The 26,683-nt window shown below is 37.7% G+C and overlaps 4 protein-coding genes across 4 annotated transcripts; 1 reads left to right on the top strand and 3 right to left on the bottom strand.

Moving 5' to 3' along the window:
- Nucleotides 1–2,229: 2,229 nt before the first annotated feature.
- On the bottom strand, nucleotides 2,230–4,799 carry MELLADRAFT_93547 (uncharacterized protein; the record flags this gene model as incomplete). The annotated part of the gene is made up of 6 exons (XM_007405939.1): nucleotides 2,230–2,259; nucleotides 2,313–2,589; nucleotides 2,674–3,291; nucleotides 3,355–4,207; nucleotides 4,287–4,552; nucleotides 4,639–4,799. 6 exons carry the CDS (start codon nucleotides 4,797–4,799, stop codon nucleotides 2,230–2,232), a joined length of 2,205 nt encoding a protein of 734 aa, XP_007406001.1.
- Nucleotides 4,800–10,127: 5,328 nt separating this feature from the next.
- On the top strand, nucleotides 10,128–10,837 carry MELLADRAFT_70991 (uncharacterized protein; the record flags this gene model as incomplete). Its single annotated transcript, XM_007406129.1, has 1 exon — nucleotides 10,128–10,837. A coding segment is annotated over one exon (636 nt), but the record flags the coding sequence as incomplete, so codon positions are not given.
- A 1,104-nt stretch (nucleotides 10,838–11,941) lies between these two features.
- On the bottom strand, nucleotides 11,942–13,748 carry MELLADRAFT_115462 (uncharacterized protein; the record flags this gene model as incomplete). The annotated part of the gene is made up of 8 exons (XM_007405938.1): nucleotides 11,942–12,130; nucleotides 12,199–12,354; nucleotides 12,429–12,499; nucleotides 12,589–12,919; nucleotides 12,999–13,064; nucleotides 13,134–13,290; nucleotides 13,387–13,523; nucleotides 13,608–13,748. The coding sequence occupies 8 exons, from the start codon at nucleotides 13,746–13,748 to the stop codon at nucleotides 12,020–12,022; spliced, it is 1,170 nt and encodes a 389-aa protein (XP_007406000.1).
- A 724-nt stretch (nucleotides 13,749–14,472) lies between these two features.
- MELLADRAFT_93544 (uncharacterized protein) lies at nucleotides 14,473–15,407 on the bottom strand (the record flags this gene model as incomplete). The annotated part of the gene is made up of 5 exons (XM_007405937.1): nucleotides 14,473–14,636; nucleotides 14,729–14,831; nucleotides 14,914–15,142; nucleotides 15,258–15,291; nucleotides 15,362–15,407. The coding sequence occupies 5 exons, from the start codon at nucleotides 15,405–15,407 to the stop codon at nucleotides 14,473–14,475; spliced, it is 576 nt and encodes a 191-aa protein (XP_007405999.1).
- Nucleotides 15,408–26,683: the final 11,276 nt, after the last annotated feature.

The following is a 26,683-nucleotide window of genomic DNA, read 5'->3' as shown; positions in this document are numbered from 1 at the left end:
CTTTTACACCACGACCCACAAATGCATTTTCTTCAAAAAAACAGTCAGATGAGCTCTGTCGAGTTATGAAGGAAATGGCCTCTTCAGAATCTCGACAGATCTCATGATCGTGTTGATTCATTGAGGCTGCTTATTTTGAGATTTGAAATTTCAACCGCTAAGATTGTTATGTGTACCCTTAAAAAGGCTCGAGAGATGGTCAATTGACTCCCTTAAACAAACTTATTACTCGTTTTCCAGCTCAATTCTTGTGAGCTGGCACTTTTGATTCTCTTTTTTTTCTAATAGAAGTTATGTACAAGATGCTGAACTCATACCAGCCAGTTTCAGAAACAACATCAAAGTAATGTTGAATGAGATAGGATGGGTTGCATCCAAAAGTGACCCAAATTTCACTTTTGGGGGCTATTGGTCACGCCAGAGATGTCGTTTAATGTGCAAGTCCCTCGTGCCTCGGCTTCGGGTTACCGTGAGCTTTTGCACGATTGGACTTGGGTTAAGTTAGGTCTTCCTTAAGTTCTTTGATCGTCACCTCTGACCACGCTAATTATCTTCACGGCCTTGTTCAAACTTAAGGAAATCTGCAGTTTAAAGGCCAAGGTTAAAGAAATGTTAATGAAAACCACTTCTTTGTTACCGAATTTATCGAAACGACCGGTCTGCTACGACATAGATTTATGCCGTTTGGCAACCAGCTGGCCAAGTCCCGCTTATTTTTTTAAAAAAACGAAAAAAACTAAAGTCGTATACATAGTTACATGTTTATAGTTTTCTTGTATACTTTCTTGTTTGTTTTTTGACGGTGAAAAAATGTATATTCGGGCCCCAAAATACCTAGCTTCGAGGACCTGTTGCATACATACTTTGCTCGTCATGCGCTATCGGTATCTGATCCCGGTGTTGGCAAAAGGGTAAATTACCCAACAAAATACTTTATAGCTTCTGTGTATACAGCCATTCCGATATTGCTTGTCGCTCCGTTTTGAAAAAGAAAAGTTGAAACCTAAGTTTTTACTCGATAAAACTTCAAACTCAGCTGTAATTCAAGGCAATACAGCCAAACTTCAGGTTTTAACCGGTTAAAACTTAGGTTTCGAGCTCACAAACTTTTTCTTTTCAAAAAGGTGCGACAAGCAATATCGGAATGGCTGTAGTTGTAAAGAAAAACAAAAAAACTATATACAAAAAAAATTACACAAAAGTACGGTAAGTGTCAAGTTGCATTTGTTGAGGATATCGAGATACTTGTGTGAAAGAAGTAACAAATTCTTACACATACAAAACTTTTCACAAAGAGTTGAGTTGATCATTGGGTTTGAGCAAGCTATGGCGGTCATGCCCGCATTTTCTCTAGTAATTTCAAAATACAAGCAAAACATCAAGAAAAAGTAATGACAGAAAGAAAAAAGAAGTATAAGAAAGAAGAAAAAAAAGAAAAAAACGATGGTAATGTTTCAAAGCTTCAAGCACAAGAAAAAAAAGACAATGCTTAATGGTAATATGTATGTATGTAAATCAAAGAAAGGAATCCAAATCAGAAAAAAAACGAGAAGAAAACAATACTGATTAATAGATTTAATTAAACGAAACGAAAAAGTGATAACATACTTTGAATCTTGCTTTCAACGTGCTTAAAAAAAGGAAATACATACCCAAAAAAATAAGAAAACCGATTGTTAACAAGAACAGTGAAACAATAAACGAGGTTGGAAATAAAGAAAGAAAGAAAGATAACTCATCAAGTGATGAATAAACAAAATTCCAAGTAATTACAATGAATAAAGATAAAAAAAATCAAGCAAGAATTCAAATTGATTTGTTTCTTGAATAAGAAGGTAAAAGGATTTGAAGAAAATAAAGTTTAAAACCATCTTGCTTTGAATCTAAGATTTAAAGCTGAATCTAAAACTTGTCGATTTCCCTTTAAATTCATTAAATAAAAGATAAGATCTTTTTTATTACTTAAATTTAATATTTTATCTTTCGATTCCAACATGATCACCATCATAATCTTGAACATCATTTCTTCACCTTCACTTATCAAAACATCCTACATAATTTTCAAGAAATCAAAACCAAAATTAAGATTCAATCAACAATCTCGACCGAAGCTTTGTGATAAGAGAAACTTACGAGTGTTGGTAAAAGGATTGAAGGAGGTAAAGTTTTGATAAACAGTTTCAAAAAGTGAGAATGTAAATAAAGAGATGAATGAATGTGAAAGAAAGCCTAAAGAAAACAACCAAGCCAAACAAAAAGCTATCAGAATACAGTCAATGAGCAAAACGAAAAGAAATCAGAAAGAAGCTTACCAAATGATTAAATAACACCACATCAATCTCTTCTAAAATCTTAGTGAATCGATCACATACAAGTAAAAATCCACTTTGATTCCAAAGGTTAGGAAATCCAATCGTAGCAATTCCTAATAAATTCCAAAAGGCTTCTTCTAATGGAGATTGAATCAATAATAAACCACCAACTAAAGATAAATCAAAATCTAAAGAGCCATCAAATGGTAAATATAGTTTTGAATAGGTTCTAGTGGTTTTAATTAATGTTTTTAAATCTGAAATTCCAGTTGAATCACTAAAAAGAATCAAATGAATTGATGAATTTAATCAGTCATGGTTGTTTGTGAAATAAGAACGAGAAAAGCAAAAAAACACGTACTGTTGAGAAAAATGATGAAAATCGAATTGACGACAAATCTTTTCTAGATCAGAATCAATTAAGACTTCATCATCAAGTTCATCATCAATCAAACCTGTCACCTTTTCAAATAAACCTTGAACTTTTAATTGTGAATTCAAATTTAATAAATAACCCCAAATCCTACCTCTTAAAGATTTAGGTAAACCATTCTTAATTAATTTTTTGATCTTCTTATTATCTTTTTTATTAGAAGTCGAATTTAAAACTTGTACCCATTTTTGTTCTTTGATTCGATAACTTTCTCCATCTTCTAGAATCGATTCATCTGGATGTGGATCAAGATCATGATTATCTTCATGATTCAAAATCGTGACATCTTTCTGATTCATAGATGGATATGAAACTTCCACTGCTCTTTCCATATCTTGTTCAAATTCATCCGCGAATTTTTCTACTTCTACTTCAAATTTAGCTAAGATCATCTCATCTTGATCCAACAGATTAGTTTTCGATTTCCTCCTATTGATTGTATGAGGTTTAACTAATTCGAATGCTGATCCGCCTTTGATGGTGATGATCTCTTCTGGTCCATAATCTAAAACTCTAGGTTCTTTTGATGATTTCTTTTGCCGTTCACTTAAAGGACGAGGTGTGACAGGTGTAGGAGGAAAAGGAGAATTAGCTTGAGTGGAAGCTGACGATGAAGCCGACGATTGGAAAGAATGAGATCTTGCAGGTGATGTTAGATTAGATGTCACAATATCATCAGGTCTTAATGGGATCGAAGTAGTTACTACAGTAGATAAGGGACTAGTGCTTTGATTACAATTAGAAGCTAAGAGAGTCAATTCTTCTGTGAGGTTATCTTGAATTCCATTATCTTTAGCTGACAAAGATAAATGACTAGGTTTGGCGATCAATTCCCGATGAGGCGTGGCGGCGATACCAGTACTAGATTCTATCATTGGATTAGTATGACAAGTTAAAGTAGGAGCTGAGATTTGAACGGATTTGGATCGAGATGGATTTCGTTTTTGTTTGGCTTTTTCAGCTTTGTTACGTTTAGGTAAAGTGAATGACGATTTGGTCGAGAGTTCACGGTTTGAAGATTGATTGATGATAGAGTGACGTGGTGATGAATGATTTAAATCTTCAGATTTACCTGTACTATTCATAGATATCTTTCTCATTCTACTGGAATTATTATTAGTTTCGGTATTCGGATATGCAGATGGAATTTGTTTTAAGAATGGTGGACTTGTCGAGATTGATGATTTTCTCTTGGGTAAAGGTAAAGATGGTGGTGGTGGTAATGGTGGTGGTAAGATTGAAGAATCTTGACTACTTAAATCAGTTACGCCAGTGACACCAGTGGAACAAGATGAGGCTGAAGATAATTGTCGTCTTCGTGACATTCGATTGGGATTCGATGATTTGATATGCACAGAATTGCGTTTAGAAACATCTTTAAATGAACTGTTGGTGCCTGGATTCTGTCCTTCAACCGACTCGAAATCCAATTCTCTAAGATGATCGCTGTATGATTTTTCAGCTGGTATTTCAAAAGGATCAGGATCAGGATCAGGATCTTATCTTATGTCCAATGACCAAAAAGAACATGGAAGACTGACTGATTGGTTTATTTGGGTTGATTGCTGGTTGTTCTAGATTATTGAACAATTCTTGTAAATAAGCCGGATTGTTTCTGATAGGCGATTGGAATCTTAAGTTTTGGATCGAAACAAAACCAATTTGACCTTCACAGAATCCTAAAAAGGTGAATTTCTCTGGATTCGGATCGGAATTGGAATTGGAACAGGCATTTAACATTGGAATTAAGATTGTAATCCGATCTCCTTTTAAATACATTAATTCCTGAGTATCCTCTGTCATACTACTCACATATTTTTCAAAGAAAGAAAGAAAGCTTTAGTTAAATCTCAAGAGCAAACAGCATTCAACATGATATAAAGAAAACTCAACTGATCACTTTTAGCTGTACCAGTACCTAACCCACCGGCTTTGGCTTGTAATGTCCAAGCTTGCCGATCATTTGCGCAAAGTGGAAAGACAGGTGGCCAAGTGGGCTTGATCGTCATTTCCAGTGGTTTTTGATCTTCATTGTCGTAAGCGTGATTTGACATCTTTAGGAATTAGGCTTCTTTTGTTTTACGTATGAAAAAGATTGTAGCAAACAATTTGATGAAATATGAATACGATAGAAAAGATTGGAATAGAAGCAATTGGCGGGGGAAGGAAGAGATGTTTGTATAATCCTTGAGATTCGGGATTAACAGTCAATCAGATGCAAGTCAGTTCGGTAAATATTCCGCAAGCTATTTTCTGACTACAACGATCAAGAATTGGGACTGTGATCTATGTATGTAGAAAGAGTTAAATTGAAAATCTTAGGAAATATATCGATAAAGGGTAATTTGACTGAGGAATTGAAGAAGTGCTCAAGGGAATCTGAAGAAGTGCAAATTCTACAAAGAGAAGCATGAACGTATGAAAGGATGGGCGTGCGAGTGAGTGATGATTACGTTGATGAAGTTGACTTTAAAAAAATGTTTTGTTGATTTATTTTATTTTTCTATGAGCTCAACTTTGTGTAGTACTTGGTATTCAGTTGAATTTTAAGCACTTTCCTGTCAGCTTCCTTTTTCCGTTTCGATTACTTTTCACCGTCAGTCATTTAGGTTGAAAGGTTAATACCGAATTGATTGAAAATGTCTAAGTATAGATGCATTTCTAGAACTAATCCTTGTTCCATGGGAGATTCACTATCAATTACATAATTTATTTCAATTTCTATGAATTGTTGATCAGTTTTTAATCATCAATATACGTAGATAGAACCATCCTTGGTATCTCAAAGACTTCATTCTTGGTACGAGATAATTCTATGTGCTTGTTGATTTCTTCAAAAACTTCCTCGGTGAATTTAACTATATATCTAGTCATTTGTGGCAGTGTACCCCTTAAGCCTGAGAAATTGACTTCATCCATTTGTAATTTGTGATTTATGGTTTGGAAGTTTGTACTATCTAGTGGCTGGGCTTGTTCAAGTTTCCTTATCATATGCTGCATTCAATTCTTTCAAAATTGTTATCTCCAACCGAAATTTCAACCCCATTTGCATTCATGCTAAATAGCAGTCGACGAAAGGCAAGAATCAAGATTATGAGTTGTAGCTCTTGCTCCATGGCGTCGGTTCCACAGCTGATGAATGATGAATCATGCCGAGCCAGGGCGAAGCCAAAGAGACTAAAAAGCTACTAAAAGTACACCGGCACGTATTCTGCTGAGGCGCAGTCGCGTAGACACATGACTCCGTCTGTACAACAATTTGAACCATCATTTCAAAGTGAACAACTTCCAACGTCGCTTACGACAACCCGACTCCATCATTTGATCTGTCGTCATCCTTGGATCGAAAACTCGAATTTCCACTTCGACAGGCGGGTCATGTCCATGTGTAAGTAAGAGTTAAACCTTCATCAGCGGGCTGCATGAACAACAACGTCATCACTGACACCACCCCCAAACACCCCAGAATGATACACAAGAGTTTTATCCCGCTAGATATGTACATGGATTCTTGAATGGCCATTAATAGATTCAGGGTACAGTCTCAGACCAGCACAAAAGTAAGATCTAACGAAGATCACCGGAATGGAATCGAATTTTCTCTGGGCATTCTATTTATGGCTATTGATGAAATAATGTGAAAGGATCTTAATTTTAATCTTTTGAGACCGTGATTATGAGAGTAAGTATAAATCGCGCATAATTGGTTCGTGTCTTGTTGAATTCCTTTTTCGGTTCGATAGTTTGAGAAACAAAATCGATCAAAGGGCTTTCATTAATTGGATAATCGACGATGAGAAAGATGACTTCATGTGAGAAGAGCATTAAGTCATGTAAGAAGCTGATGTTGATTTTCTAGGGAATAACTGGTGGAACTCGTTACTCGGATGTGTACTGTCGGTTTGATAAAGCTTGCCGAGACTTCCAAGCCAACTTGCTCGACTTTTGCGGGAAAACTGGAACAAGCTTTTTGAAGATGACAATACACATAAACCAGCTCAAGTAAGATTGTCTTCAAGGTTATTTTGCAGTTATCATGTTGAAATCGAAAGATAAGATATTAAATTTAAGTAATCGTAACTCAAAAAGATTAGATTTTTTAATGGAGTTGAAAGGTTGGTCGACAAGTTTTAGCTTTAGCTTTAGCTTTAAATTTGAAGTCAAATGAATAGATTCTTTGTGTACATAAATTCATGCACACATGCTCAAAGTTTTATTGGGTTTGTTTCGTTATCGTCGCTTTTCTTTAATTATGTCGTGATTTTGTTGATTTTTTTTGTATCGTTGAGGATATGTACAGTCCTTGGAATCGAATATATGAAGAAAGAAAGAGAGAAAGAAATAGATTATATAAAGAGTGATTAATGATCAAAGTTGATTGAAAAGATGAATTATAATGCTCGATAATTTAATTTGAATACAACAAGAAAGATTAAGAGAAAGATGGAAGACTGGTTTCGAAGGTTAAGAGAAAGAGGAAAGACAAGTTTATATAAAGGTTAAGAGAAAGAGCTTTATACGCATATATAGGAAATCAAACTGACGCGTCATTTAAAAAACTCAAACAGTCATCACAGTCAATCATGACGACCAGGTGCCGAGATGTGTATCAATAATAATACACATGGTCATGGATTTGCACAGCATCGGCACAATGTCGATGTCGGCACAATGCCGGTCTTGGATTCCAGGGAACAGCTCGCGAGGTTAAGAGAGCCGGGACTGAGTGGATCTGGTTGAGTCATACTGGCACAAATTCATCATAGCCTCATTTGATAGCATCGGATTGATTGATGATATAAACCACATTTGATATAGAAATCGAAAGTATGTAGAAGGGAATCAAAAATCAAAGAGAGCTGGCGGCCTCGGATTCAGCCATGCCATGTTGATAAGTTGACTCATAAGCACTTCATAGTATCAGTAGTTCATCAGCACAATCAGCACCGCCTAACAAACGATTTCAAGCCGGGAGCTTTAGGGAAACCCGAGAGAAGCTCAACTTAAAGCATAGAGAGTAGAACCAAGATGAGAAAATTTTCAATAGAAATTGAAAATAACAATAGTCCAAATCAAAGTCTCAGTGCTGACTAAAGGGCGTGGAGCGGTACATATATCAGATGTTGACATACAAATGAGGATGGAGTACGCAAGTTTGGTACGGATGTATCTATTGGTTGATAAATACGATGGAAGAATTGTGAGATAAAGTAAACCTTTGTGAGGACGGGAATTTGAGACACCTAACCAAGTCTGGCCCATGAAATCAGAGTCTCTTGAAAAGAGTCACTCATCTCTTGTATGTAAAAGTGATTTGTATACCCAAGCCGACCTGTGACCATTTTGTTCCTCCATCAATTCCCTAGAAGCAATAGCTGGAAACCGTTGGACCTATTGCTCGGGGTAAACAGGCTTGAATACCATAAACTGGGTACCACTCAAAGCGTCCTCGCTGCTCCGGCACTCGGAGCATTTTGAATGGTCTTTCAAAATGGATCGACAATCACTACTTACTACAGTCAATTTGGGAAAGCTTGAGCACATTTACCTCCGCAACTCGAGCGCGGAATCGTGGTCAACCTTTATGAATTTGATCAAGGACCGATTAGAATAAAATGCTAGGAACGAGTACGATTCATCAGACGAAGCGCAGGGAGTTTATCAAATAAGGATGATGGTTGTAATCGGAATTGATCGATTTTGAAATTATAACTTGATTCAGATTTCAAGTAAAAGCCAAATCAATGATAAAGCCAGAGAATTGATCGCTTCAATAAATTAGAAATTGAAAAAACGATATTATGAAGAGTCATACAAGAGTTTGACAAAAGAACAAAAGAAGTTTCAAATAAAAAAGAAATGTGAATTTCTTGAAATTTTGAATAGTAAAGGAATATGAGAGTGGTTTTTTTAAAAAACCTATCTTCAAATGAAATGAATGATAAGAAGACCAAACTCAATTCTGGTTAAATATTTACAGATCACAATCTTGCTTTGACCAGATTTTTTAAGCAAAATGTTGAGAAGTAGGTGTACATAGAAGTAGCACTTTGAGTGGTTGTAGTACAAATTCATTCCAGTGTAGAAGGAATAGGGGCAAGACCGGAACAGCAGTTGTAGGTCTACTTCCATTTGCTACTCCAGGAGTCAATGTTGGTTTGACTTGAGAGCAAAATTCTTATGCTTTAGCACTGCAAGGTTTCAACTCTGGTAACCCAGGACAAGCACCGGAACATGCCACAAGATTTGAAGATGTGCTAACAAATGAGTGTTGATCAGTGTCATATCCTTGTGAGATTTCAGATCAATTGATGATGATCCTTGTCCCATGAGGAGGTGAGAAGATAACAAAGCAAAATAGTAAACAATTGACTTAATCAAGCAAGATAATGTGGTATAATCAATTGATCTGTATCAGAGAAGGTAGAGCAAGCAAAGCCAAAAGTTGAACATTTGCTGAATTTCAAATTGATGCTTGGGTTATATCAGCATCAGCAATTATGTTCTTGACTCAATTGATGAAGACTTGAGTCTTTGGGTTAAGTGAACAAAACATCAAGCTTCTTACACCATGTGAGGCAGTGAATGTAGGTTGATTGATGACTAAGGAGGGATTCCTCAGCCCTGTTGTGATTGAAAATGAAAGGAAGTTAACCATTTTAGGATAAACCGGAAAGAATTGCTTCAAGACTTCTGTTTATACATTCCTTTTCTATCGTTTACAAGATAAATTTTTCCATTGGTGTGAAAAACAAAATTATCCATCAAGTATTTCAGAACTGGCACACAACTCACAATGATAGAAAAAAAAGGATAGGAACAGATCAAGGAATGATGTTGTGGTAATGAATCCAGAGTGAGAGATACTGATAGGATTGTGAGGGTTGGGTACTCTTTTGGAAGTGCTCAATGCTCACTAAATGGGCAAATGGTATGTTTTCACTTAAAAAGAAAGAAGAAGAAGAAAAAGGACTGACAGTCTGTTTGGATAAACCCAGACAGACTTCAGTTAGTTGACTCCTGAGGAGGAGGTTTATAATTTATAATAAATGGTTATTATTATAAGTTGAAGGTTGGATCCAAGACCTTCCTTTAATCCTTATAGTAACAGATCAAAGAGTGAGTTAGTTCACCAATCTGGTTGTCCTTAAAGTCACCAACTTGGGGTTGTTCTTAAGGTCACCAGCCTGAAGTTCTTCTTTAAGGTCACTAGCCTGGAGTTGTTGGAGGTCACTAAGCTTGATTGCCCTGTGAGGCCTCGGACCAGGGCTTTTGTCAAAATTATCGGGGCGTACTCCACCGGGCGACCCGAAGGCCAGGGCCGGGTCAGACCAGATCATTACAGCATGTGAAAATGTTTGCAAAGCCAAAAGAATTTGTCAAGAGTCACTCCAGGCCATCGAACCATTACTGGACTAACAACTAACCAATCTCAAATCACAAACAGAACGAAAATGGTTAAACGACCACTTGGATTAAAAGCGAGTAAATCAACCAAAAAATCAAAACCAAGCACGACCACCAGTACCACCGATGAAACTCAAACTACTACAACAACAGAAGCAGTGGAAAATAAAACACAATTTACGACTATTGGATTTAAATCAAACCAAGAAGGAAATGATGAAGATGGATTAACGATTGAAGATTTATACGAACTTGTTATTCAATCAAAACAAACCTTAATCCGATTTTATTTATATGAAAACTTAGAATTTGGAAATGAATCGAGTAATTTGTTAAGAGGGATTTGTCATGAATGTGAACGTCGAATGAATTTAGGATCATCAACCAATTCAACAAGTATTTCTGAAGAAACGGTTTCGAAAGATTTGGTTTTTTCTTGTTTGGCTTGGGCTTCATTTTCTTTAGGGTTTTTGATTTATCCAATTGGTCAAGAACCTATTAAGAAATTAATTAGAGTAGATGAACCTAATCAATTAGAAAAATGGATTTGGATCTCATTAAAATCTTTAGAATCTGTTACCGAAACTCATGAAGATTTTAAATTACTTAAACCTACAGTTTTATTAATCCAAAGCTTATTAAAACCTGAAAACGAAATCCAAAGCGAATCAAGTCTTGAAACATTAAAGAATTGGAGTCAAACACTTCAAGCAGAAATCTCTAAAATAAATCTTTCTGAATCAGAAACGATTTGGTTAATTACAAGTTCACTACGAATCATCGAATCAATTTCACCAAATTGGGATGACTCATTCCTTACTGAAATCGGTTCTCAAACCTTATTTAATTTAATTCAAACCTTACTTGAAAGTTTTATAGAAAAACTTTCCAAGCTTTCTCATTTTGATGATCTAAATTTGATTAAAGTTTTGGAATATTCAATTGTATTTCATTTAGCACAAACGTCTTTGCTTCATGGATCAAGTTTAGCTGAATCTATTGAAGATAAATATTTCCCTGAAGAAGATGAAGAAGAAGAACACGAAAAAGAAGAAGAAGGATTTGCGATTGATGTTAATGATCCGATCTATAAAGACACTTTACATGTTCTTCACTTAGGTTTGTTAATCTCTCTTCTTGACATCCTTTTTTTACGTTTTGAAAGATATTGATCGGATCGAGATATGTTTTTTTAGCTGAGGTTTCTTTTGTAAAAGCGATTGAAATCTTAGAAAATGATACATCACTAAAAGATACAAAACAAGAAATCATCAAAGATTTGAATGTTCAAGTTCAGTAGTCTTTCCAACTTAATTTTTTCTTTGTTGAAATTAATCTAACTGAAAATTGATCTATTCGATTTCCCAAATCTTCTTTCTAGCTTTCTGAAACCTTACTTACTCTTGGTAATATGTTAGAACCTGGAGAAGAACAAGAAAAGGTTTATAACCGCGCAAGTGAATTGAGTGGAGTTACAATATAAGATAAAAAAATGGTGCAAAAGATCCAATGAATGGACGGTAAAGAAAAATTGTAATTAAATAGAATAAATAGGGAACAACAGTTAATTATACCTGACATGTCAGACATCTGATTTAAAAATCAGCATATGGGTTATGAGTTGAATTACTTTCTTGGTATCAGGTAAAGTAACAGGACCATCTGTCCTTTTAGTAATCAAGTCTATGAACCAGGTAGGCAAAGAGAAAATGACTCTGTACAAAAATCTCCCCATAATCTCACAACAGGATGAGAGGAGTTGAACGAAGATTTAGTTCAAGGTCAACTTGATAATAATAATGTAGGTTTTAGATTTCAAAATAAAAATACAATGACTTGAAAACAAAAAAAGCCATGATCTTGGTCATCACTGAATCACATCAAATTGCGTAATCCACTCAACTTCCTTTGAAAGTTCTTCACCTAATGCAACCTTTGTAAGTTCTATCAACGTATCAATATCCATCTTTAAGAAAAGCTTGGATGAAGAGAAACTCATTAGAGACAGTTGAGTTAAGTTTGATAAGTTTGGTGAATTTTACTTACATATGGAGTTGTACTGGGTGAATTAAAATAAAGCATTGCTTGAGTATCAAATTGACGTTCTTGTTGAATTGTCGGATCTGTGTCTTCAAAGATTGGATGATCTGTTTCCTCTGGTTTTGGAAGACAGCTATGAAAGAAATGCCATTGTTTTGTTAACTAAGAACCCAAAAAGAAAAGATGATGAGTTTAATTAAATGATTTTGAAGAGATTGAATAGAAAAATGATTTACAGGATTGAGTAATTCACTTGGTTGATATTCTGCTTTATATTTCATTTTTGTACAAGAATGAATATAAAACCCTTTAAATTCAATTCAACAAAACCAAAACTCAATTCCAAGAGACAAAAGGAAGACGTTGATTCGATACCAAACTCAAGAAATCACTCACCAAGAAAATAATATTCAAATTTAGGTAACTTTTCATTCGATTGAAACCAAGATTGAATCCAAGCTAATTCTCTTAAAGCCGAAACCTTACCTAAAGAAAGAGATGATAGAGTAGGTTCCCAAATAAAATAAACTGAACTAATACCTTCAGGAAGGATATCTAAAACAGAAAGACCAATTAATTTTTCATCTAGATAATAAGATGCATGATAAGCTCCTGGTACTGGTGGAAGGTTATTTGAGCTTGGAATGGGAATCAAAGAGAATGGGCTTTCGCATAGGAATGAGTGGAAACTTGATCGGGTGGTTTTGGTAGGTGGATCATGGTGAATCTGGATTAATAGATATGAGAGATCACGTAGATTGGGTTAGGAGTCATTTCTTTGGGATAGTAAAGAAGAGATTGTTTACTTCGACTTGATAACGTTGATATAGATTATACTTTTCTTCACTAAAAGCGGCAGGCTCAAGTTTGATCTGTGAAAAGAGTCGGTATAGGAGATAAGTATTTATGATACTAGGATATGAATGATTTGAACACTCAACTTTGAAATCGTGTGAGTCTGGGTTCTTTGGATTAGACTCAGCTTGATTGAAAAGATCGATTAGATCGAACGGTTTGTTTGATGATGATGATGATGATCCAGCTTGTTCGACACTTGTAGGACCGATCAGGAAGTTTTTCCAACGTTTGAGAGTTTGCCTGTTGAATTTCAAGAGATAGGTTGAATGAGATCAAAGTCAGCATCTCATGGATGGTAAGGAACATGAAGGTGATATTGATCATCAAGATTCCGACCTTTGACTCTTGGTAGGTTTGAATGATTTTGCTGAACATCTGATCGGGTATGGTGGACAACAAGTGGAAGGATGATAAGGTAAATAAAGATATGAACCAGATCTTCTCCATCCTGCGTTAAGAAGTTTTTGATAATACTATTGATTGATCGATGGATGAAAGTATAAGTTTGTTAGTTAGATTAGATATAGAAATCATTATGAGATCAGAGAACAACTGACCTGAGGTGATAGTCCATGTCCCCAAAATCCAAATTGATGTGAAGTTGGAGATGTTGAATGACAATAACCACATTTCGATTTTGAAAAGCCACTTGGTTCGATTTCCATTTCGAATTCAGGTGAGGTTGAGGTTGAGTTCATGTTGAGAAGTATCAATGTTGAGATGAGAAGCTGAAGCGAGTTAAGATTTCCAAACTACTAAGTAATTCTTGGTTCAACTTCTGTTCTCAAAACAAGGGCTATCGGCAAACTTGTAACAAACTCAGCCAACACAACACTTATGTACTGCATTTGCAAATCATAACACTCACCACTTTGTCTTTTCTTGATCCAACATTCAGGAAAGTAAGATATCGTACCAGATCTGAGCTTGTAATCAAGAATCATGATCTCAACACGAAGTCAATTTAGAAATTACAACCCAAAACAACTCACACATATACCTTCTTGTTTTTATATAGCTCAAGGATTGAACTTTCACAGCCTTGACCTTTCTTGTGCTACATCCAGTTTGATGATTTTCAATGTGCTCCGCTTGAGGCACTCAACTCTCTGCACGAAATGTGTGTGAATTTTTGTTTCAATACTTCAAAGGGATCAATGACTTGATTATTCACTTCAGCTAAACTTGTTTCTATCAAGAGATACACGACTATCTATCACACATCTATGGCAATAGTATCTATCAGTGTGGCTCCCATAAAAGGTTTTTGCAATTTACAACACTTGAGTCTTTTGAACAAATACTTTTACTTGAAATGTAAATCTTTCCTTCCATAGACATAGCCTTGTGGCAAACTTTCGAGAGACTATAGTACTATGTATCAGTAAAGTTTGAATGGTCTATATATACATCCGATTACACTTATTCCATAAAAAGGTAAGCGATATTGTTGAAATCGTATTTAGCTTTCTCAAATGCGTTGAGATCGATTCCTTTACGGATTTCACTTCGAATGTTTAACTTGAATCTGGCAAATAATTCTACCAAGACTTTGGTCATGGCTAATGAGATGGCGGGTAAGTCCACTAATCAAGTGAATGAAAATGTTTTGGATTTTTTTTGACTTGTCAGAATGGTGTGATCTCAATTCAAGCTGAAGCAGATGATAAGCACACACCTTCGTTTTTCTCTCTCATCGCTGGACCAAGTAGCGCTGTAACAAGGTTGTATGAATTCATCAAAGAATTCAAGATCCCAGTGGTCGCATTGATGGTCAAATTCTACACGAATTCACGGTTCATATTTTGCCCATCAATTAAATGTTATTTGAAACACATCAGATAGAAAGATAAAAAGACTCACCAAAGGAGTCACAAGAGCTTCATTAGGAGCCGTCAAATTATCAAACTTTTTTTTTAAATTGGTTAAATTGGTTGAGATTCCAGTCAATTCAGAGCTAATCTTTTCAGCAAACTCAAAATTGTCTTCAGGAATTTGATCCATTGAACAAAGAGCACGGATTTTATGTTCGTGTCCTTCCACAGCCACTTGAGTATCTCTTAGGGATGAGCCGATCTGAACAAGAAATTCACTGTCACAAAGTTTTTAGATACTTTTATCAGTACGGTGTAGAAGGGGAATGTAGAGAAGAAGAACTGATTAGAGCGAAGGAAAGCTTGAGAAAGAAAAGTGTTATGATAAGGTACCTGCCACTTCCTCCGGCAGAGGCCAAGACGTAAGCTATGAAAACAAAAGGTCAGTATTTCAGTTTACGACAGTCAAGTGCGATAGGATGTCAATCAGGACTCACAACCCATGCTAAACGCCAAGGCAAGTGTTCTCAAAAGGAGTGTCATGTTGTATGATATGATGAAGGATACCGATAGGAGTGTGTGATGTTTGAAAGAGAGAATGCCAAGTGTGTGTTCAACAGGAACCCGCTATCAGTGTTGTTATATATCCTGCGACTGGAATGTGTAGAGAAAAATGTCTGAAAACTGGGCTCCCTTGCTCCCTGTGGGCCATCTACCAGTGGCAGAATACGCCATCACGTGTGACCTGGACACATGAAGCTGTTGCTTAAAACCCTTCGCAACCTATCATCCAGTGTACAGTAGGAACGATGTAGACTTCTTCTATCTTCCTAATCTCTCATTTCCTGTTTAGTTAGGTTCATGGCCCACCATATGGTAAGGTCATTAATCGACACATACGAGAAGGAAAAATGAGATCTCTATTCTTTTACCTCATATCCTTTCCTGTGGTCTGCAAAAACAGGTGCTCAAGAAGCCACTTGGAGATGCGATTGCCTTCGAAGGCTGAATTTTGTGTGCCGATCCATCATCCACCTGTAAAATTAAAACAACAAAAAGAAGCGAAAATATGTGTATCCCGTTGGTCTTGATGCAGCCATGTGATCAACAAGTTGTACATCAAAAAATGTTATCCAAATTCGAGATCAACTTTTTTAGAACCTTCAAAAGATTTATCGCGCGATATCAATGCCACTTTCTTTGACCTCAAAACCACATGTCAATAGACAATGGCAATCTCCATGTGTTAGCCCTCACTTTCATCAAGGCGTAGTTCCCCAGGGAAGTTAAATTGATCTCAAGCCCTGTCTGTCCCTTGGAGTTAGGTGAGATCTGTCATCATCTCTCATCATTATCAATCTCATGGCGCCAGCAAGAATGCTGTACTGCCCTTGACTGGTTTCTGATCCATGTGAACTTGTTTTTATTCAGACCTACATACAAATCAATCTCTATATTGACACAGGTATCAGATTTTTATCAAGCACATATGTGATGATCACACATCCACCTGATATGTCAATTTTTTAATACTATAAACCAATCACTTTTGGTGGCCACCTTTTAGACCTTTTACTACCTTAGCAACCCAAAAATAACAACTAATCTGCATTCATGGTATACAAATATCGTTCTGGAAATTTCCAGAAGATTTTTCCCAGAACGTCAGAAAGAAAAAAAATATTGGTATCTGGCATTCTGGTGTTCTGGAAGTTTGAATGCCTCAGCAGTCCAGAATACCAGAATCCTGAGTACATGACTGCGACACAAAGTGGAACCTTGTTCACAGAAATATAGTTTGCCAGAACACCAGAAGGGTTATGGCGTTCTGGGAAAAACCTTCTGGAAATCTCCAGAACGATATTTGTATACCATAATTCTCAAGTTATGTGAACAAGTTTCATATTTGTCTCAATGTCCTTCGTTTGCTGCTTATGGGGCTCATCAAAAATGTCAGCATAGATGGAGGTGCAAAATCTTGGTGAGTGCATTGTCAAAAAAGACAACCAAGACAGTTTGTAAATAGCTTGGAACACCTGATAATAATGTGCTAACGGTAAGCACCTTCTCCACAACCACAAGTGTGCAGACTTGAGTAAACTAACTTAAGTTTTTGGGAGGAAAAGTTAAGAGATGAGAATGATAAAGTAAGTACGGGTAAAGCTTCAATGTAAAGCTTGATCTATAGGAATTCTCTTTCCACCAGATAAATATATATTATGCTAACCTGATAATAACATGCTCAAGGTAAGCACCTTCTCCACAACCACAAGTGTGCAGAATTGGGTAAACTAAACTAAAACACAAACAACAAAGAATAGGACATATGAACACACTAGTTAAGGAGAAATGATAACGAGATAGAAAAATAGCTGTATCTGTACCTAAGTTTTCGGGAGGAAAAGTTAAGAGATGAGAATGATAAAGTGAGTACAGGTAAAGCTTCAATGTAAAGGTTGATATATAGGAATGTAACAGTATTGAGAAATTGGTATCACTACTGGAGCAAAAAGGTAGTGAAATACATACTCTCTTTCCAACAGATGGGGAAAGAGAGTAACTATGAAACAGAGATACACATATATATATACCAAGACTTTTAGCAAAACATTGGGATTGATGTGCGGCAAAATTAATTGGGAAAGTAAAATGAAAAGATATCATGAAACAACATTGAGCAATCACAGATGAGATCACAGCATTTCACATGTTAGCTAAATACCCGTTGACAGTCTTGATTGTCTTTTAACACAATTTAGGGTCCATATTGCACCCTGTGGGTGTTGGGTATCAGAATCCTTGTAAATCTCAGAATAGATCACATCTAAGCAAGCTGAATGAAAATGAAAAAATGATAAATAATTGTAACATCTTGCCAGTGAGAGTTTGATTTTTCATTTCACCATGTATAAGGAACTAATCTCATCATTAAAAATCCATAATCCAACATAGAATGACCTTGCAAAAATGTGAAAAATGTAGTTTGACCTAGTTTTATAAGTTCAGGAATTTCCAACACAACCTATGCATTCCATGTACAGCCTGTCCCATAAGATTTTGACAGGAGAGGGCTCAACATATGTCTGGGAAGCAATGATTTTGGGTCTGGCCTGGCCTGGAAATTTGGAATGCATTGTTGATCCAATTCAAGTGAAAATCAGGTAAGGGAAAGTCCTTCAAGGTATCCTCATAAGTTTCTTGCACTTAAATTCTGTCTCTCTTGACTACGGTATTAGAATTGACATCTGTAGATTGTTGTTGAGGAATTTTGCTAGCAAAATCATAAAATGATCTCAGTACTCCAAGCGCTAGGAAGCATCGGGATTTAAAATTGATTTTGAGAAGAAACAAAGAGACATCACTGCAAACATTATTCAACTTCCCCAAGTGGGCAGGAAAAAATGATTGGGAGTATGATTTGTCATAAAATGATCTATAAATTCACACCAGAGCCATACCACCCACACTACATATGTGTAGCAGGCTCAGTGAATAGGTGGTTATTATGTACATACAGTTCTGCTCAGTTATCTGCTCATCAGGATAAGTTATTCATATGTAATACATGCTGTAACTTTTTTCAGATTGACAAAAGCATTCAAAAGATTGACTACATACACTGACTCAACATTTTGATGTAATCTCATTAAGTCAACTGCATGTAACACCCTTTCTGTTACTAAGAAATAGCTTCAACAATATTGCCTGAGCAGCTACAAAATTATATGTAGTGAATTTTTGGGACACTTTTTTCAGAGTCAAAAAAGTTACATGTGGTATAACATGTGATTTATTTTTTCTGATGGGCAAAAAACTGAGCAGACCTGTATGTACATGATAAACAACCATTTGCTTAGCTTGCTGCACATCTGTAGTGTGGGTGTTATGGCTCAGGTGTGCAGTATTGGATCCTTTTATGACAAACTGTACTATTACTCATTTTCCTCTTCCAACTTGGGGAAGTTGAATGATGTTCACAGTGCATGTGGTTTGCTTATGTTTGGTCATCTGGGATAGACACAGCAGAAATGGTGGCTATATAAATCAAATGATGGATTTGCTTGAGTGGAGATGAACATGTTATGATATTAATCGAACTGCTTCAAGTCCATCACGAGCTCATGGGGTAGACGTAGTAGTGATCAGGTTGTGAAGTGCAGTGTTTTGTTTTGTTCCCTTTTGGGAATGAGCATGGTGGAAGTGTTTGTGTTGTTATTTCCTTTTTTGGTTTTGTGTAGCGAGGAGGAGAAGAAGTTTTCATTCATTCACGTTATTAGTCTTTCCCAATTTGGATGTGGCTGTGACCCCTTACTTCAAGATTCTTGTGTGTGTGCAAAGTTTTTCTCTTATATACACACTCCCCCTTGAGCTCCAGGTTCTTCCTTCACCATGTGGAACCTGGATGCTTAGAGTGAGTTCTTCTTTTTCTTCTCGTTTACGTCTTCTATGTTTTTCACCTGGACAGGTACTCACTGGTCCTTATAGGCCTCCCTACCACATTTCTTGTTTCTCCTGCTTACTTGCAGGTAAGGTGTTGATGTTGGAACCAAACTACTACATTATGTGTTACTTAAATTTATCTTGTTATCTCTTTCTTTTCTATTGTTTGCGCGCTTATAATTGACTTACAAAACAATGTAGTTTGTTCATGGTTTTTACTCACAACCTTTTGTCTAGTTAACCTAACCACTAATTGAACCGCATGATCTAGCTTATCAATTCCTGATCTGAGGAAGTTTCTTTTTCTTCATCTATTATTAACTTCCTCAACTACAACACCTCATCATCACATATCTCTCCAGATCATTCTTTCTCCTTTAAGACTATCTGACTGAACTTGTGTTGTTATTGATCTGATCAGGTATGAGTTAATCTTTGTTGTCAATTTCGCTTTCATGCTTTATATTTGGTTTTGCTTGATAAAAGAAATAATCATCTATTATTAACTTCCTCAACTACAACACCTCATCATCACATATCTCTCCGGATCATTCTTTCTCCTTTAAGACTATCTGACTGAACTTGTGTTGTTATTGATCTGATCAGGGATCTGAGATCCCTTTAGTTGATTCATCCACCCTTTTCATCACTTCTGAGTCTCTTTGAGTACACTCAAAACTCACTCCTGTCTGTCCAGGTAAGGCATTGATTCATCTGCCCTTTTCATCACTTCTGAGTTTCTTTGAGTACACTCAAAACTCACACCTGTCTGTCCAGGTTGTTCCCGTTGATTCTGTCAATAAACACAGTGTCATTTCAGAACAACAGGGAGGCAAATGTTGAGTCACTTGCCTGTTAGGACAGCAACAAGGAATACCTTGAAGAAAAACATGCTGGGTGATAAAGTTTGATTCAGAGTCAAACTGTTTGAGATAGGAAGGTTTTTATGGGTCTTGATGAGGACAAGGGAATCAACTTCCAAAGGTGAGTGAAGGTGCTTTTTAAGCACACAACTTTCTGTAACAGGAACTTCACACTTACAAGACACCTCAATACCCTTTTGGTGGTTGATCAGTCTTTTATTGAGACCACCTGAGCTCACCTAAGACCTAAGCTTAACTTGTACTTACGTCCATCCTGCATTGCCCCATTGTGACTGCTTTCCTAATCAATAAGCAGAGAGTGAAACTGGTTGAAATGGGCTGGGAAGGCTGAGATCAAACACCCAGAAAGGGATATGTTAGATATATGTACATTGAAGGCTCACTACAACCCAGGGTTCCCGCTGGGGTGCCCTCAATTGGACAATGGTGGGACGTCCCACAGTGAAAACTGCGCAGCGCAGCTGTATCATCCCAGTGAAGTTTTACCAGACTGAGGCAGCAGGGTTTGCGTGTTGTGTCTACTCCCACCTGTGGTTTGAATTTTACCAGGGAGCAGACAGAGTATATTTGGCACACATCTAAAGAGGGCAACCCCAAGTTGTGTTGTTGAACTCTTTCAGAACTGGCTTAAAGCAGAGCTGAAAAGGGCAGGAATGAAGACAACTGAAAACAAAACAACCACAAAAGATCAAGAATAAGTCTTGAGTGGTGAGTGAAAGACTTCAAACAAAATAAATATCCTTCCAGATAAGGGACTGATGACTATAAAAATTAAACTTAAGACCTTCAAGTCTTTGGATTAATGAGAACACGGAAAGAAGAGGACACCAATTTCAATAGTAGACTTATCTGGGCGCACTCAGGCACCAAAACAAACAACCAAAATGAGCATGAGTCAACCAAAACTCAGAAAAATTATACTGAAGAGAAATATAAGGGTCAAATATTGAAAATTCCAAGTATCACTAGTTGTTACCTGAATATAATAAAGATACAAGGCTTACACTCTAAATTCTAGTAAATAATTTTGCTGTCAAAAGCCTACAAAAGGTGATGAGATGTACAATTATATATATGGTAATTCAGAAGCTCACAGAAAAGAAATGGGGATACTAGGAAGCGCCCAGAAGTGAGACTTGTGACAACACCGGTCCAGCAGCGCAAGGAAAAGCTGGAGCGCAGCTGAAGCGCAGCTCTTTAAGCTGCGCTTCGTGGTTTTTCAGCTCAGCGGCTGCCAGCCACGCTTCAGATCTCTGAAATATTTGCAGCGTTTTTGAAGCAGCGCTTTTCAAAAACAGTTTTGGGGTTTATTTAATTACGCAGCGCTCCAGGTGCTGCGGGCGCTCATACAGCTGTTTCAGCGTTTTCAGCGCCTGGAACATAGTTTTGTGCCCTCGTGGGTTCGAGGGCACCACAACCTTCATCCTTCCTCGCTCGACCATTCCCAAGTTGGTCAAATACTTCCTCGAAACCCCTTACTTAGCTCAACCTGCATCCGAATTCGTCAGTTCTTCTATATCCCCCACCAATAAACATCAAAACCAGCAGTCATGATCAAACTAGACTCAATGACCCAATCAACTCGATCTTCAAAACCACCCCTTGCGCGAGTGCCTTGCTCAAATGCCAAGGACACCTTTCGAACTTCCAGTTCAAGCGATTCTTCCTTTCTTTCACTCCTACAATCCCTCATTCGCAGTCAAATCAACTCTTATCTCATTTTTTTTCATCTTCCAGTTTTACTTTATCTTGCCCTTTCCTATATTCCAAGTTCATTCAATTTAATCCCAGTTATCATCATGCCTCTTCAATCCACTCTTTGTTACGACCCATGTAGCGCTACGAGTACTTAGACACTTATGTACTTAGCAGTTCTTATTATACTTGGCTCAGCGCACAGATAGTGCTTCCTCACTTAGCAATCTAATCATCAGTACTAGAGTACCTTCTGAGCCTTCTCTTGCATCCTTCAGTCCTCTCAAGTCATATCATATTGCTAAGTCTATACATCTTAGGATCCAAGGGAAGAACTCAAGTACAGAAGATCATCAAGGAAATTAAAAAGAAAGAAGAAAAGAAGAAAGAAGAAAAAATTAAAATTAAAAGAAGATTGAAAGAAAAGAAGAAATTGAAAAGAGTATAAATCAAAGAAAGATAGCGAAGAGTAATAAGAATCTAGAATCAAAAGCAATTCAGTATAATTTATTGAATTCACTCTATCTCCGACGTATCGACGATCTTGCGATACCCCGCACGAAACTCTAAACCTTAAAACCTTATTTTAAACGCCATCACGCCTAACTTCACATTACCCAACAGTCCTTCAAGTTCAGGACGAAACGATTCTAGTAAAGAGGAATCATTCCACGATACAATGTCAAATTTTGATATGGATGCTGTAATGAATAGAATGGATGAAATGGCTGCGAGTTTAGAGGAGGAGAAAAGATTAAGAATGGAGGCTGAAAATAGATGGGCAGAACTTAAATTGAGTGTCGAACGGAATCTGAACAACAATCCCAGTAGTATTGACATCGACAAACCAGTTCTGCCTGATACTGGCAATACAACACCTCACCCGGCTGTAATCCCGACTCCAATTCTAGTACAACAAGCCCCGGCTCAACACGTGAAACCTCCAAAGATCGCAACTCCGGATAAATTCGAAGGAACGAAAGGCCAGAAGGCAGAAGTGTTCATGAATCAAATCAGCCTTTACATGCAGATGAATCACGCTGCGTTCATTAATGAACAAGCCCAGGTGGCTTTCGCATTGTCGTATTTAACGGGGAAAGCTAGTGTATGGGCTCAATCTCTCATTGATCGTCTGTTAGATTCAACTCAGATGGGCCAAGTTACATGGAGTAAATTTGTTGATTCGTTTAAAGCTAAATTCTTCGACTCGGAGAGAGTTGCTAAAGCTGAAAGAGAGTTCTGTGCATTGAAGCAAACTAAGTCAGTAGCGGATTACTGGATCAAATTTTCGGAATTATCGTTAGTTATCAAATGGCCTGAAAACATATTAGTATCTCATTTCGAACAAGGCTTAAAAGATGAAGTTGCATTATTCATGGTAAAGGAAGAATTCACCGATGTAGAAGAAATGTCCAAATTTGCAATTAAACTGGGCAATAAACTTCACAAGCGTACCCCGGACCTACTTCGCTATCCTGCTGCTTCAACTTCCAATTCCCCGACTGCGACATCTGTTGATCCCGATGCGATGGACTGTTCAGCCTGCCGACTGAACATAACAAATGACAAGTATAGGCGTAGAGGAGCAGTGGGAGCGTGCTACAGATGTGGTAAAACGGATCACTATATTGGAGATTGTACTGAACGAAATGAAAAAAGTAGAAGAGGAGGAAGGGGGAATTGGAGAGGAAGAGGTTATGGAGGGTATGGAAGATTCAAACATAGAGTTGCAGAATTAGATGGAGTTAAAGATGAAGAGAAAGTAGAAGGAAGGTCTGAGGGGTCAAAAAATGGCGATGCTCGGGAGTGCTAGTTGTGCCTCCCCCGAGCAAATCCAATTTAATTGTAGACTTTAGTAACATCAATTCACTTGAAATTAAAGACACGAGAATTATAGACCTTGTTACTATTGTTGATATTAAAAATGCCACAACGACCCCTGCACAAGCACTGATTGACAGTGGTGCTACACATGAAGCCATCAGTGAAAGCTTTGTCACCAAACACCACCTTCACATTGAGCTTTAATCACAAGTTCGAAAAGTGACAAGTTTCAGTGGTCATGAATCTGCGATAACTCACACCGGAGATTTTCACGTCAACTCCACCAAAGCTCCTCCCACGACGTTCATTGTTACCCAACTAAGAGACAAGTATGATTTAATCTTAGGAATGCCCTGGATCAAGAACAACCATCACATCATTGATTGGAGTAATGGCAAATTGCTGAACGAAAGCACCTTCATTGCAGTCGCCGAATCGACTTTGTTAAGACCGCAACAAGCCCAAATGAACCGAGAGACGGAAACAAATGGGCAAGCTAGGATTCTTAACAAGGGGGTGGAGCTACAATGCTCATTAACACCCCCGCAATGTGAGTACAATTCGCTTAAGACTTCAGATTCCAAAGAAAAAATGAGCAAGCAGGAACGCCTTCTAGAAAACTTTATAGACAGCGATAGGAATGAAACAACCGATACACCAACTGCCACTGTTGAGGAAACAGTGTTGCCTGAGCCGAAAAACACCACGTTGGACCATAAGGACATGGAGCCGATGAGGCAAGCGAGGCAAATTGGCAAGGGGGTAGAGATCCTTCATGGAAGCTCAATTAAACCCCCGCAGAGTACGTGTACAAGCTCCTTTTCAAAGACTCATGAATTAGCTGGCAAGCGTTTTCCCTTTCGATTACAGTCAGCTACCAGGAGAACTCGCCCGATGTCAACAATGGCAACTAAGACCATGCAAGATTTACGCCGATCTCTCCAGCCCACAAGTGCCATGATTGACGCAGCAAAGACCTCGTGGAACCTATCAGCCAGAATTGCAGCAGATCAGACAAAGAATGCACCTATGAAGTCAGCGGCGGAACTAGTGCCGGAATGCTATCATGAATACCTACACATGTTTGAAAAGAGCAATTCAAACATTCTCCCGCCTCACCGTCCTTACGATTTCAGAGTAGATCCAGGAGCAGTACCTCAAGCGGGAAAGATCATTCCATTATCACCTAAAGAAACTGAAGTATTAAATGAGATGTTAGAGAAAGGACTAACAAATGGAACCATTCGTAGGACAACATCTCCGTGGGCGGCGCCGGTACTCTTCACAGGGAAGAAAGATGGCAACCTGAGGCCATGTTTCGACTACCGGAAGCTGAATGCAGTCACCATCAAGAATAAGTATCCATTACCACTAACAATGGAACTTATTGATAGTTTACTCAATGCCGACGAGTTCACCAGTCTCGACATGCGGAACGGTTACAACAACTTACAAGTTAGAGAGGGTGATGAAGCAAAACTTGCCTTCATATGCAAGTCAGGTCAATTTGAACCGCTGGTAATGCCTTTTGGACCAACAGGTGCCCCAGGATTTTTTCAGTACTTTATTCAAGATATATTGAAAAATCATATAGGCAAAGATGTAGCAGCATACCAAGATGATATTCTGATTTATACTGGACCTGGAGTAGATCATAAGGCGGTAGTAAAGGAGGTTTTAGATATCCTGAAGAAGCAAAATGTATGGCTGAAACCTGAAAAATGCAAATTTTCACAAAGAGAAATATCGTATTTAGGATTAATTATATCAAGAAATCAAATTAGGATGGACGAAAGCAAAGTGAAAGCAGTTAAAGATTGGCCCACCCCAAAAAGCGTATCTGAAACTCAAACCTTCCTAGGATTTGCTAACTTCTATCGTCGATTTATAGACCAATTTTCGAAAATGGCACGACCACTGCATGAATTATCTCAGAAAGGAGTTGAGTTCCACTGGAATGACGAACGGAATAGAGCCTTCGAATCTCTGAAGAGTGCGTTCACAACGGCACCAGTGTGACGTATAGCTGATCCATATAAACCCTTCATCTTGGAATGTGATTGCTCGGACTATGCGCTAGGAGCAGTCCTTTCACAAGTTTCCGACGACGATCATGAACTTCACCCAGTAGCATATCTCTCTCGCTCATTGATTCAAGCAGAAAGAAATTACGAGATATTTGATAAGGAACTGCTAGCTGTGGTAGCCTCGTTTAAAGAGTGGCGTCAGTACCTCGAAGGTAACCCAAATAGGCTCAACGTAATAGTTTATACTGATCATAAGAACCTGCAATCCTTGATGACGACAAAAGAATTGACGAGACGTCAGGCCAGATGGGCCGAAATCCTTGGAAGCTTCGATTTCGAAATTCGATTTCGACCTGGAAGGCAATCAACGAAGCCGGATGCACTGTCGCGGAGGCCGGATTTGATGCCTGCTGAAGGAACTAAACTCACATTCAGTCAGCTACTCAAACCAGAAAACCTACCCGATGACGCCTTTGTAGATAAACTGGAATTGGCAGACATGTGGTTTGAGAACGAGGAAACTGAAGAATCACATGAATTGATGCAAGACGAAACTGAAGAACAAACGACAGAATCAAGAATTATCAAAGATTCAGAATTACTCAAATTAATACGAAGCAAATCGGGAGAGGATGCGAAAGTTAAGGAACTTATGAATCTTTGTGAAGACATGCCGAATTCCAAGCTCTTGAAAGGCTATACGTTAATCGACAACGTCTTGTATTTCAAAAATAAGGTTGTAGTACCAAACGACAACTCGCTGAAATTACTGATCTTACGTTCAAGGCATGATAGTAAACTTGCAGGGCATCCGGGCCGAATGAGGACACTGGCGTTGGTCAAGAGAGCATACCACTGGCCATCGATGAAAGCGTTTGTAAACAACTATGTCAATGGATGTGGCTCGTGTCAGAGGGTAAAGTCCCGAACTGAGAAACCGTTTGGCAGT

The sequence above is a fragment of the Melampsora larici-populina genome, assembly GCF_000204055.1.
Source record: "Melampsora larici-populina 98AG31 unplaced genomic scaffold MELLAscaffold_5, whole genome shotgun sequence".
NCBI classification, from domain to species: Eukaryota; Fungi; Basidiomycota; class Pucciniomycetes; order Pucciniales; family Melampsoraceae; genus Melampsora; species Melampsora laricis-populina.
This window is presented reverse-complemented; position numbering and strand designations above follow the sequence as displayed.